This window comes from Rana temporaria, chromosome 4 (genome assembly GCF_905171775.1).
Source record: "Rana temporaria chromosome 4, aRanTem1.1, whole genome shotgun sequence".
Lineage (NCBI taxonomy): Eukaryota > Metazoa > Chordata > Amphibia > Anura > Ranidae > Rana > Rana temporaria.
Genome location: NC_053492.1, coordinates 467,211,849 through 467,224,968, shown reverse-complemented (window position 1 = coordinate 467,224,968; position 13,120 = coordinate 467,211,849). Strand labels below are relative to the sequence as shown.

The following is a 13,120-nucleotide window of genomic DNA, read 5'->3' as shown; positions in this document are numbered from 1 at the left end:
TAGCAGTGCTGCCTATCAGTGTCACTTACCAGTGCCCATCATTGCCACCAATCAGCATACCTCCCAACTGTCCCTGATTTCGAATGACTGTCCCTGATTTGGAGCAATGTCCCTCTGTCCCTCATTTCTTCTCACGTGTCCCTCATTTTGGTCTGATTTTTATAATTGTATATAAAATGCACTATTTATCTTTCTAAACGTGTTTCCCAGTGCTGAACCTTTCATCCAATTTCTAAATTGTTGCAATTGTAAATTTCATAAGCCAATATAAAGTAATAGTAGCGGTATAAAAAAAAAATAATGTGGTATTAACTAATTTTTTTTGTGTGTAATTCTCCTTATTGGGACTTGGCAGGTTGTGTGTCCTATGGCTACGTACATTTGCTAATGGGTTTCCCTCTGTCCCATCTTCAAAAGTTGGGAGGTATGCATCAGTGCCCATCACTGCCACCTATCAGTGCCACTTCTTAGTGCCCACCAGTGCCACCTATCAATGCCCTTCAGAGCCCACCAGTGCCACCTATCAGTGCCCACCAGTGTAGGGTGACCAGACATCCCCAGTTTCAGGGGACAGTCCCCTGATTGAGGACACTGTCCCCGGACCAAGCCTGTCCCTGGTTTTGTCCCCAGATTGGATTTAATAGGGGGCAGGGGCAATTTAAAAAAAAATCAGTGCAGAATAAAAAAAATAGAATTACACCCCCCCACACCGCCGTGTCTACTACCATAGGGGGGTTATATTTTTCCCATTATCTGTGCCCCTTTCTGATGATCATGTGCTGGTCGGAGCAGAGGGAATATTTCTTCAGTTTCAGGCGCATGCCCATTCAGCTTCGCTCGCATGTTCTTCTGCCTTGGCTCAAATCCTGGCCAGCCGCCTGCCTATCTCCTTGCCTTCCCTGGTGGAGTGATCTTCCTCCGCTCCCCACCCAGTAGTAGCCGGGGCCCGAAGAGTAAGACTTGAGAGGCTGTGAGGCGGGCGGCGACGGGCAGAGAGTCGCTGATTGTTGCCATTCATAGTAAAGAAAAAATATGTCCCCGGATTTCATTTTAAAAATCTGGCCACCTTACACCAGTGCCACCTATCAGTGCCCATTAATGCTGCCCATCAGTGCAGCCTCATCAGCGTACATCAATGAAGGAAAAAAATATAAACAGGTTTTGTATTTATTTATTTATTTATTTTATTCTGTCTTTTTAATTTTTTTAACAAAAAATAGAAACCAGCAGAGGTGATCAAATACCACCAAAAGAAAGCTCCATTTGTGGGGGGAAAAAAAGATAAAATTTCATTTGGGTACAGTGTTGTATGACCGCGCAATTGTCATTCAAAAAGTGAGAGCGCTGAAAGCTGAAAATTGGTCTGGGCAGGAGGTTAAAGCGGAGTTCAACCCAAAAGTGGAACTTCCGCTTAATCCACTCCTCGCCACATTTGGGGGGGGGGGCTTCAGTAGGAGTGGGACTTCCTGTCCCACTTTCTCCTTCGGCCCAGGGATTGCTTAGGCGATACATCATACATATCGCCTACGGCGGCCCCTCCCTGTAGGCAATCGCCTGACCACTCATAGAGCGCAGCGCCGCTCGCACATGCGCAGTGAGTGCCTGGCCCTGAAGCCGAAATCTGTCACTGCCGGGTGCCCACGCTATGAATGGAGGCGCTGGCCGGAGAGGGGGGGGGGGGAAGAAGAGAGGAGCTCCGGGCGGCGTGGCGCTGGAGGTTGCCAACTCATCCCTTTAAAACAGAACACATATTAATTACACAGGTTCTGAGGCTAATTTAATGCAAATAAGGCACCAAGTGAGTTTAATTACCTCCTTAATCAGCCACAGAACCTGTGTAATTAATATGTGTTCTGTTTTAAAGGGATGAGTTGGCAACCCTAGCTGGAACGTGGAGCAGGTAAGTACTGTTTATTAAAAGCCAGCAGCTACACTTTTTGTAGCTGCTGACTTTTAATAAACATAAAAAAAAGCCTGGAACTCCTAATAACTAATTACATAACTTTTTAAACTTTGTCTCCTCGTTATTACTACTAGGCCTCTCAACTAATTAGTCTGACCTGAGGAGAAAAGTCACCTGACCCCCTCTGAGGTGAGCAGTCACATGACCCCCTCCTCGTCTCCCCATTGGTCGGTCTGCTTTCAGGCGGGAATGTCTCTCTCGGTGTATTTCTGTGGTAGTATTCGGGGCGGTCGGGAGGACCGGGCTCTGTATGAACGGATCATTCAGGAGTTGCAGCGTTATGGAACCGTGCTGACCGAGCACATTGCCCGACCGGAGATCTCTGAAGCCGGTAATGAACAGCAGAGCCTGTCACCTGCTGGGCTCCGACAAGATGGCGGCCCCCTGGGGGTACCATGTGAGGGCTCTGTTCTATATCGCCACCTGAGCCCAGAGGGGAGGCATGGAACCCTATACGGGGAGGAACAAGACAGATGGGCTCTTGTAGATCTATAGAAGGAAGGAGATGACACAGCTGGGGGCAGGATGGCAGAGTTGGGGGGCTGATAGGGCTCTATGTGGGGTGTCAAGTGTCTCTATTTGGGTGGAGAAGTTACAAATCTGGGGGGCAGGGGTGACAGAAATGGGGGGATCGTAATGCCCTGGGGAGGGTTTGATCTCAACCTCTGTCCTGTATCTCCTCCCCCGAGAGGCTCTATGACCTCAACCTCTGTCCTGTATCCCCCCTGCAGAGCTCTATGACCCCCACCTATGTCCTGTTTCCTCACCTCTCCACTGCAGAGCTCTATGACCCCCACCTCTGTCCTGCCCCCCCCTGCAGAGCTCTATGACCCCAACCACTGTCCTGTATCCCCCCTGCAGAGCTCTATGATCCCAGCCGCTGTCCTGTTGCCCCCCTGCAGAGCTCTATGACCTCCACCTATGTCCTGTTTCCTCACCTCTCCACCACAGAGCTCTATGACCCCCACCTCTGTCCTGCCCCTCCCCCCGCAGAGCTCCATGACCCCCACCTCTGTCCTGTACCCCCCTGCAGAGCTCTATAGCTCTATGACCCCCTACCTCTGTCCTGTACCCCCCTGCTGCAGAGCTCTATGACCCCCCCACCTCTGTCCTGTACCCCCCTCCCCACAGAGAGCTCCATGACCCCCCACCTCTGTCCTGTACCCCCTCCCCACAGAGAGCTCCATGACCCCCCACCTCTGTCCTGTACCCCCTCCCCCGAGAGCTCTATGACCCCTACCTCTGTCCTGTACCCCCTCCCCCGAGAGCTCTATGAGCCCCACCTCTGTCCTGTACCACCCCCCTGAGAGCTCTATGACCCCACACCTCTGTCCTGTACCCCCTCCCCCGAGAGCTCTATGACCCCCCACCTCTGTCCTGTACACCCCCCCCCCCTCACACAGAGCTCTATGACAACCACCTCTGTCCTGTATCCCCCTCCAGAGCTCCATGTCACCCATCTGTCCTGTATCCCCCCCCCCCTCCAGAGCTCCATGACACCCATCTCTGTCCCCCCCCCAGGGCCGGTGCTCCCACTAGGCAGCCGCACCCCCCCTCTCCTGTCCACCTGGCTGCACCCACCCCCTCCTCTCCTGTCCACCTGGCTGCACCCCCCCCTCTCCTGTCCACCTGGCTGCACCCCCCCCCCCTCTCCTGTCCACCTGGCTGCACCCCCCCCCCCTCTCCTGTCCACCTGGCTGCACCCCCCCCCCCTCTCCTGTCCACCTGGCTGCACCCCCCCCCCTCTCCTGTCCACCTGGCTGCACCCCCCCCCCTCTCCTGTCCACCTGGCTGCACCCCCCCCCTCTCCTGTCCACCTGGCTGCACCCCCCCCCTCTCCTGTCCACCTGGCTGCACCCCCCCCCTCTCCTGTCCACCTGGCTGCACCCCCCCCTCTCCTGTCCACCTGGCTGCACCCCCCCCCTCTCCTGTCCACCTGGCTGCACCCCCCCCCTCTCCTGTCCACCTGGCTGCACCCCCCCCCCCTCCCGCCCACCTGGCTGCACCCCCCCCCTCTCCTGTCCACCTGGCTGCACCCCCCCCTCTCCTGTCCACCTGGCTGCACCCCCCCCTCTCCTGTCCACCTGGCTGCACCCCCCCCCTCTCCTGTCCACCTGGCTGCACCCCCCCCCTCTCCTGTCCCCCGGGCTGCACCCCCCCCCTCTCCTGTCCACCTGGCTGCACCCCCCCCCTCTCCTGTCCACCTGGCTGCACCCCCCCCCTCTCCTGTCCACCTGGCTGCACCCCCCCTCTCCTGTCCACCTGGCTGCACCCCCCCTCTCCTGTCCACCTGGCTGCACCCCCCCCCTCTCCTGTCCACCTGGCTGCACCCCCCCCCTCTCCTGTCCACCTGGCTGCACCCCCCCCCTCTCCTGTCCACCTGGCTGCACCCCCCCCTCTCCTGTCCACCTGGCTGCCCCCCCCCCCTCTCCTGTCCACCTGGCTGCACCCCCCCCCTCTCCTGTCCACCTGGCTGCACCCCCCCCCCTCTCCTGTCCACCTGGCTGCACCCCCCCCCCTCTCCTGTCCACCTGGCTGCACCCCCCCCCTCTCCTGTCCACCTGGCTGCACCCCCCCCCTCTCCTGTCCACCTGGCTGCACCCCCCCCCTCTCCTGTCCACCTGGCTGCACCCCCCCTCTCCTGTCCACCTGGCTGCACCCCCCCTCTCCTGTCCACCTGGCTGCACCCCCCCTCTCCTGTCCACCTGGCTGCACCTCCCCCCCTCTCCTGTCCACCTGGCTGCACCCCCCCCCTCTCCTGTCCACCGGACGGCACTCCCTCTCATGTACACCTGGACCAGTTCTGGTGCTAAAATTATTAAAAAAAAATTTGGGGGGGGGGGGGGGGCAAGTAGCTGGTCTTGCCTAGGGCGCATTTTACCCCCCCCCCCCTCCTCAGAGCTCCATGACACCCACCTCTGTCCTGTATCAGTCACGTCTTCGGAACTCGGCTTGCATGCTTCTAGCAGACCTTCATTTACAGGCAGTGGGAGAGCGGAGGTGATTACCAGCATTGATCTCGGGTTGTGCTCCTGAAGGTTGAAAACCACACAGTTGCCGCCCCGGTGATGGCCTTGTGCCAATCTCGTGTCAGTTTAAACTTGCAGAGATTGAATCGGTAACCTGGGCACCCTGATCGTCTTCTGTGCTGTCTGTTGTAGGGGAAGACGCTTTCGAGAAAGGAGACAAATTCATCCATGACAGAGATGTCGAGTGGCTTACACAGGCCGACGTGGTAGTGGCGGAAGTGACCCAGCCATCCCTGGGTGTCGGCTATGAGCTGGGCCGGGCAGTGGCAATGAACAAAAAGATCTTGTGCCTCTTCAGACCATCCTGTGGACGAGGTGAGGAATGTTTTTTAATGCCGTGTTTCTTTTTTTTTTTTTTGAGTCTCAAAGTGACTCCCGTCACATAGGCCTTAACCACTTCGCACCCAAGGACGTCGTATGAGGTTCTGGACTTTGAGTGGAGGTATATGGGTGCAGCTGCAGGCATCATTCGGATATCGTTTTTTTCAGCAGGCGATTCCCTGCAAAGTAAAAGCCATCATGGCGGCTGTTTAGATGCTTGACTGCTTTTATAGGCGAGCCAGAGGATGAATCCTCTGGTGATGGCAGTTTTCCATAGAGCTGACCACGGACCAGATGATCCCTGGAAAACTCTATGACCTTCGGAGATCGGAAGCGCCGGCAGATGTAAACGCTAGGCCCCATTCACACCTAAGCATAGCATTTTCAGGCAGAAAGTCGCTTTTTTTTGTACAGGTCAAAAAGGTCACCAATGTGTGGAAGCCTTAAGCCTCTTGCACACGACCAGATTATCCGACGGGAATTGTGTGATGACAGGCTGTTGTCGGGGGAAAATACGACCATTTGTACGCTCCATCGGGCAATTTTCGGATTTTCCGTGGACTAATGTGGGATAGCATGCTTTAAAATTGACCGCCAACAAATGTGTGCTGTCGGATTATCCGATCGCGTGTACACAAGTCCGTCGGACAAAACTCCAAAGTACAAACACGCATGCTCAGAAGCAATGCTCACCATAACGCATTAGAAGAACTTGCCCAAAGGGTGGCGCTAAAGCGGGGCTCGACAAATCCCGGTCGCCATGGCGACTAGAAATAGCATCTTGGCTTGGAAGGTGGAGTCCCCAGCTCTTCCTTGTGTGAGCTGGCGCCATCTGGTGGTGGCCGTTGGTATTACAAGTTAAACAGCAATTCTAATGTCATTTTTCACTATTTTCACTGCCATCTCCTTCCCTCTAATTAGAACCCCCAAACATTATATATATATTTTTTATCCTAACACCCTAGAGAATAAAATGGCGATCGTTGCAATACTTTTTGTCACGCCGTATTTGCGCAGCGGTCTTACAAGCGCACTTTTTTGGGAAAAAATTACACTTTTTTTAATTAAATTAAGAGAACAGTAAAGTTATCCCCATTTTTTTTTTTAATATTATGAAAGATAATGTTACGCCGAGTACTTTCATACCCAACATGTCACGCTTCAAAATTGCGTCCGCTCGTGGAATGCTGACAAACTTTTACCCTTTAAAATCTTCATAGGCGACGTTTAAAAAATTCTACAGGTTGCATGTTTTGAGTTACAGAGGACGACTAGAGCTAGAATTATTGCTCTCGCTCTACCAATCGCGGCGATACCTCACATGTGTGGTTTGAACTCCGTTTACATATGCGGTCGCTGCTCACGTATGTGTTCGCTTCTGCGCGCAAGCTCATCGGGACGGGGCGCGTTTTCTGGCTCTTAACTTTTTTAGCTGGCTCCTAGATTCCAAGCAAATTTGTCAACCCCTGGCATAGCATTTTCAGGCAGAAAGTCGCTTTTATTACCACGGTTTTGACGCGATTTTGTACAGGTCAAAAAGGTCACCAATGTGTGGAAGCCTTAAGCCTCTTGCACACGACCAGATTATCCGACGGGAATTGTGCGATGACAGGCTGTACGCTCCATCGGACAATTGTCAGATTTTCCTTGGACCAATGTGGGATAGCATGCTTTAAAATTGACTGCCAACAAATGTGTGCTGTCGGATTATCCGATCGTGTGTACACAAGTCCGTCGGACAAAACTCCAAAGTACAAACACGCATGCTCGGAAGCAATGCTCACCATAATGCATTAGAAGAACTTGCCCAAAGGGGGGGGGCGCTAAAGGGCTGAAAAACCAAGTTGTTTCGTGTTTGTTGGCCGACAATTCTTTGCAGTTTTGTATGCAATACAAGTTCCTGGCCAACGCCCTTCGGACAAAAGTCCTACGCTTGATTGATTTTTGATCTCAGGCTTTCCAAAATAGAGAAGAGATGTGGGGACTTCTAGACCCCAGATTGCTCTGTAAATGCGACATGTCATGTCCAATCACAAGGGATGTTCACATTTCCTTGTAATAGAAATATAGAAGGGTTAAAAAAAAAAAAAATTCAATGGGGAAAGAAAGAAAAGTTAAAAGAAACAAACCATACATTTTTTTTTTTGTTTTTTTTTTTAACCACTTAAGCCCCAGACCATATTGCTGCCTAAAGACCCAAGGGGTTTTTACAGTTCGGGACTGCGTCGCTTTAACTGACAATTGCGCGGTCGTGCGACGTGGCTCCCAAACAAAATTGGCGTCCTTTTTTTCCCCACAAATAGCTTTCTTTTGGTGGTATTTGATCACCTCTGCGGTTTTTATTTTTTGCGCTATAAACAAAAATAGAGCGACAATTTTGAAAAAAATGCAATATTTTTTTACTTTTTGCTATAATAAATATCCCCCAAAAACATATATATATATATATTTTTTTTCCTCAGTTTAGGCCGATACGTATTCTTCTACATATTTTTGGTAAAAAAAATCTCAATAATCGTTTAGCGGTTGGTTTGCGCAAAATTTATAGCGTTTACAAAATAGGGGATAGTTTTTTTGCATTTTTATTTTTTTTATTACTAATGGCGGCGATCAGCGATTTTTTTTTTTTCGTGACTGCAACATTTTGGCGGACACTTCGGACAATTTTGACACATTTTTGGGACCATTGTAATTTTCACAGCAAAAAATGCATTTAAATTGCATTGTTTATTGTGAAAATGACAGTTGCAGTTTGGGAGTTAAACACAGGAGGCGCTGTAACATTTAGGGTTCACCTAGTGTGTGTTTACTAGTGTAGGGGGGTGTGGCTGTAGGAATGACATCATCGATCGGGTCTTCCCTATAAAGGGAATCACTCGATCGATGCGCCGCCACAGTGAAGCACGGGGAAGCCGTGTTTACATACGGCTCTCCCCGTTCTTCAGCTCCGGGGAGCGATCGCGACGGAGTGGCTATAAACAAATAGCCGCGCCGTCGTCCCGGATCGCTCCCCGAGCGGACCCAACCTCCGCATGTACCGGGGGGGGTCCCGATCGGACCCCCCACCCACGTCTAGCAGAGGACGTACAGGTACGTTGATGTGCCTGTCCGTGCCATTCTGCTGACGTAAATGTACATGAGGAGGTCGGGAAGTGGTTAAAGTGCCCCCATCCCCTCGTGCTCGCACGCAGAAGCATGTGTAAACGGTGTTCAAACCACACATATGAGGTATCGCCGCAAATGTTCGAGCGAGAGCAATAATTCTAGCCCACGACTTCCTCTGTAACTCTAAAGCCCTGTACACACGATCAGTCCATCTGATGAGAACGGTCCGAAGGACCGTTCTCATCGGTTAACCGATGAAGCTGACTGATGGTCTGATGTGCCTACACACCATCAGTTAAAAAAACGATCGAGTCCAACGCGGTGACGTAAAACATGACGTGCTGAGAAAAATTAAGTTCAATGCTTCCAAGCATGCGTCGACGTGATTCTGAGCATGTGCAGGGTTTTTTTTTTTACCGATGCGTTTGTGTACTAACCATCGGTTAGGCGTCCATCGGTTGAATTTTAAAGCAAGTTCTAAATTTTTGGACCGAAGGATAACTGACCGATGGGGCCCACACACGGTCGGTTTGGACCAATGAAACTGAACTTCAGTCCGTTTCCATCGGTTTTGACTGATCGCGCGTACGCGGCCTAAGACCCCATTCACACCTGGAGGGGAAAAAAAGAAACCATTCTCTATGGAGATGGTTCACATCTCCACCCCAAAACGCCTGAAGCTCAAACAAGTTCTGGAACTTTTTATTAGGCAGATTTGGGAAGTTTTTCTGCTTTTTCACATTGGTGACCTTTTGACCTGTACAAAACCGCGGGTAAAAAAAGTGACTTTCTGCCTGAAAACGCTGGGCCAGATTCAGAGAGAATTACGTTACGCTGCGGCGGTGTAACGTATCCCATTTACGTTACACCGCCGCAAGTTTACAGCGTAAGTGCCTGATTCACAAAGCTCTTGCCTGTAAACTTGCGGTGTAACGTAAATCCGCTCGGCGCAAGCCCGCCTAATTCAAATGGGGCGGACACCATTTAAATTAGGCGCGTTCCCGCGCCGGACGTACTGCGCATGCTCCGTCGGGAAAATTACCCGACGTGCATTGCGCTAAATGACGTCGCAAGGACGTCATTGGTTTCGACGTTAACGTAAATGGCGTCCAGCACCATTCACGGACGACTTGCGCAAACGACGTGAATTTTCAAATTTCGACGCGGGAACGACGGCCATACTTAACATTGGTTAGTCCACCTAGAGGGCATACCTAGTTTTACGCGGCGTATCTTGACGGAAACGACGGAAAGTTAGAGCGACGGGTAACGCGGACGTTCATGAATCGCCGTAACTAGTCATTTGCATATTCTACGCCGACCGCAATGGAATCGCCACCTAGCGGCCGGCCTAGAATTGCAGCCTAAGATCCGACAGTGTAAGTCAATTACACCTGTCGGATCTTAGGGCTATCTATGCGTAACTGATTCTATGAATCAGCCGCATAGATACGACAAACGTATCTCAGAGATACGCCGGCGTATCAGGAGATACACCGTCGTATCTCTTTTGTGAATCTGGCCCGCTATGCTTGGGTGTGAATGGGGCCTAAACCGGTACCCTGTAAAAAAAAAAAAAAAAAATGTAAGCGTCGCCTATGGTGCTTTTGTAGTACCGAATTTTGGCACCATTCCCAAAGTGTGCGCAATTTTAAAGCGTGACATGGATATCTATGTACTTTTGCATAACATCTTTCATATTATACAAAAAAAAGTGGGCTAACCTTAGTGTTTTGTGTGTGGTGTGTTTTTTTTTTTTTTTTTTTTTAATGCATTTTGAAAAATTTGCTCCGCAAATATTGTGTGATGTAAACAATTACGACTGGGATTTTATTCCCTAGGGGTCTCTGATTAAAAAAATTATGTGTGTGTGTGTGTATATATATATATATATATATATATATATATATATATATATAGTGTGTGTGTGTGTGTGTGTGTGTGTGTGTGTGTGTGTGTGTGTATATATATATATATATGTGTGTGTGTGTGTGTGTGTGTGTGTGTGTGTGTGTGTGTGTGTGTGTGTGTGTGTGTGTGTTCGGGGGTTCTGAGCAACTTTCTAGCAGTAGGAGAGGAGTGCCAGAATAGCCCTGGGCTGGAAGTGGTTAATAGCAACTGCTGTACGCATAAAACTGGCTTTTCTGTATGAAGCTACAAGATAAGGCTACTTGCATAAGAGGGCATCTAGCCGCACAGCATGACTCCCTGGAAGTACAGGTGCAGCATCCAGCCCCACTGCTGATCCGTCTACAGCAGGAGAGGGCTGAGTGCTGTACTGAGTGGTACTCACCTTTATGTCAGGGAGGAATATCCAGAATGCAGGTTTTCTGCACTGTAGGCATTCCTCTCTGAATGCATAGGGCCATAAACGCAAGTACCGCTTGGTATAGCGTTCAGCCCCATCCAGCTCCTAGCTTGCCGTTGACAGGCTGAGGGCAGCAGGGCTGAATGCTGCACCTGTACCTGCAGCTGGAAGCCCCGACCCCTCCTCCTTAGTAAGGGGCCTTTATCACAAAAATCCCATGTAATCTTTAACATTAAAAATAGTGCCTGGTGCTCTTGCCATGGGGGTCCTTGTTAGCTTTGTCCCTATCCTATTTGTGTTGTCGCACTACCATTGCTTCACCACCAAGATGTACCGAAGTATAAAAACTAGGGCTGTTACTGATCAAAATTTTTGTTTCGATTAATCGTGTTTTTTTTTTTTTTTTTTAAATCGATCAACTAATTTCGATTAATTATAACGCACATACAGATCCAACTTTTTTTAGCTGATCTCCTTGCAGGCTGATTCCCAGTGCAGCTACCAACCACTGGAAAAATGGATAGCAGGATACAAAAAACACACAAAGGCAGCACTGGATGGGAATAGCATTAAAACTTTTATAGTCTTCAAGTAGGTAACCAAATAAATATTGCACTGGAGATAAAATCGATGTAGCTACATAAACTGTAAAAATGGTGCGAGTAATACCAAACGGTACCAAAAGCAGTCATAAAAACATGTAGCTAAGTATGATACTGGTATAAAAATGTGTACAACGATACCACTGCTGAATCCAGATGAGGAGGGGTTAACATCAGTCCATCGGCATGTAGATGTCCCGTGAAGGGAACTATCACAACTCCCAGTGGATGGTTGTAGAATCCCAGGTTGATAGAGGGAAGTGTAACAGCCCTTGCGTGTGGCAGATAGTAAGGTGCCGCCGGCATGCAGATATGAAGGCACAGCAAAGGAGCCCTTCAGATGACCGTGGCGTCACCGGCCCGGAAGGAGAGGTGAGTACCAATCAAAATAATTTTGATCGATCAAAAAAATTAAAGATTAATCGATGAATTAATAGTTAATTTCCACAGCCCTTATAAAAACGTCTTATTTTTTTGGAAGGGGTAGGAGAAGTGTGTGTGTGTGTGTGTGTGTGTGTGTGTGTGTTAAAGCTGCAGGATTTTGGCTAAAATGAGAATCACAATTTTTTTTTTTTTTTGCTTAGAATTAAAATCACGATTCTGTGTGTATCGCACATTATCCCAAGAAATTGGGCTAACTTTGCTGTTTAGTCCTGTGTTTTTTTTTTTTTTTTTTTATTATTATTAACCACTTCAGCCAAAGACCAGGCCACTTTTTGCGAATTCGGCACTGCGACGCTTTAACTGACAATTGCGCGGTCGTGCGGCGTGGCTCCCAAACAAAATCTGCGTTTTTTTTTTTTTTTTTTGTTTTTTTTTTCTCCTACAAATAGAGCTTTCTTTTGGTGGTATTTGATCACCTCTGCGGTTTTTAGTTTTTGCGCTATAAACAAAAATAGAGCAACAATTTTGAAAAAAAATTTTTTTTTTTTGCTATAATATCCCCCAAAAATATATTAAAAAAAAAATGTTCCCCTCAGTTTCCAGGGATCCTCAAACTACGGCCCTCCAGCTGTTTTAGAACTACACATTCCATGAGGCATTGTAACACACTGACATTCACAGACATGACCAGGCATGATAGGAATTGTAGTTCCTGAACAACTGGAGGGCCGTAGTTTGAAGACCCATGGTTTAGGCTGATACGTATTTTTCGTAAAAAAAATATCGCAATAAGTGTTTATTGATTTGGTTTGCGCAAAAGTTATAGCGTCTACAAAATAGGGGATAGTTTTATTGCATTTTTATTAATATTTTTTTTTTTTTTTTACTAGTAATGGCGGCGATCTGTGATTTTTATCGGTACTGCGACATTATGGCGGACACATCGGACACTTTTGACACAATTGTCATTTATACAGTGATCAGTGCTATAAAAATGCATTGATTACTATAAAAATATCACTGGCAGGGAAGGGGTTAATTATGTTCCCTGGGTGTGTTCTAACTGAAGGGAAGGGGGGGTGGACTCACTAGGGGAAATGACTGATCGTTGTTCAGACATTGTATGAACAGACAATCGGGCATTTCTCCCCTGACAGGACCGGGAGCTGTGTGTTTTGACGTCAGATGTTCTTGTACCTCAGCTCCAGTCTCTAGGATCACGTTGTGCTCTTCTTCTATTTTCAGTACTGTCTGCGATGATTCGGGGTGCCCACGATGGACACTCGGTCTGTGTTAAAGACTACAAACCTGAGGAGATGGAAGGAATCCTCTCGGAATACTTCACTGTCACCTTTCCATCATTGTGATTCAATAAATTGTATGATGTAATAAAAGTATTTTTTTTTTT

At 48.9% G+C, this 13,120-nt stretch overlaps 1 protein-coding gene across 1 annotated transcript; it reads left to right on the top strand.

The window, feature by feature from the left end:
- Positions 1-2,104: 2,104 nt before the first annotated feature.
- LOC120938056 (2'-deoxynucleoside 5'-phosphate N-hydrolase 1-like) lies at positions 2,105-13,120 on the top strand. Its single transcript, XM_040351728.1, has 3 exons — positions 2,105-2,294; positions 5,125-5,307; positions 12,958-13,120. Exons 1-3 carry the CDS (start codon positions 2,105-2,107, stop codon positions 13,077-13,079), a joined length of 495 nt encoding a protein of 164 aa, XP_040207662.1. The 3' UTR covers positions 13,080-13,120.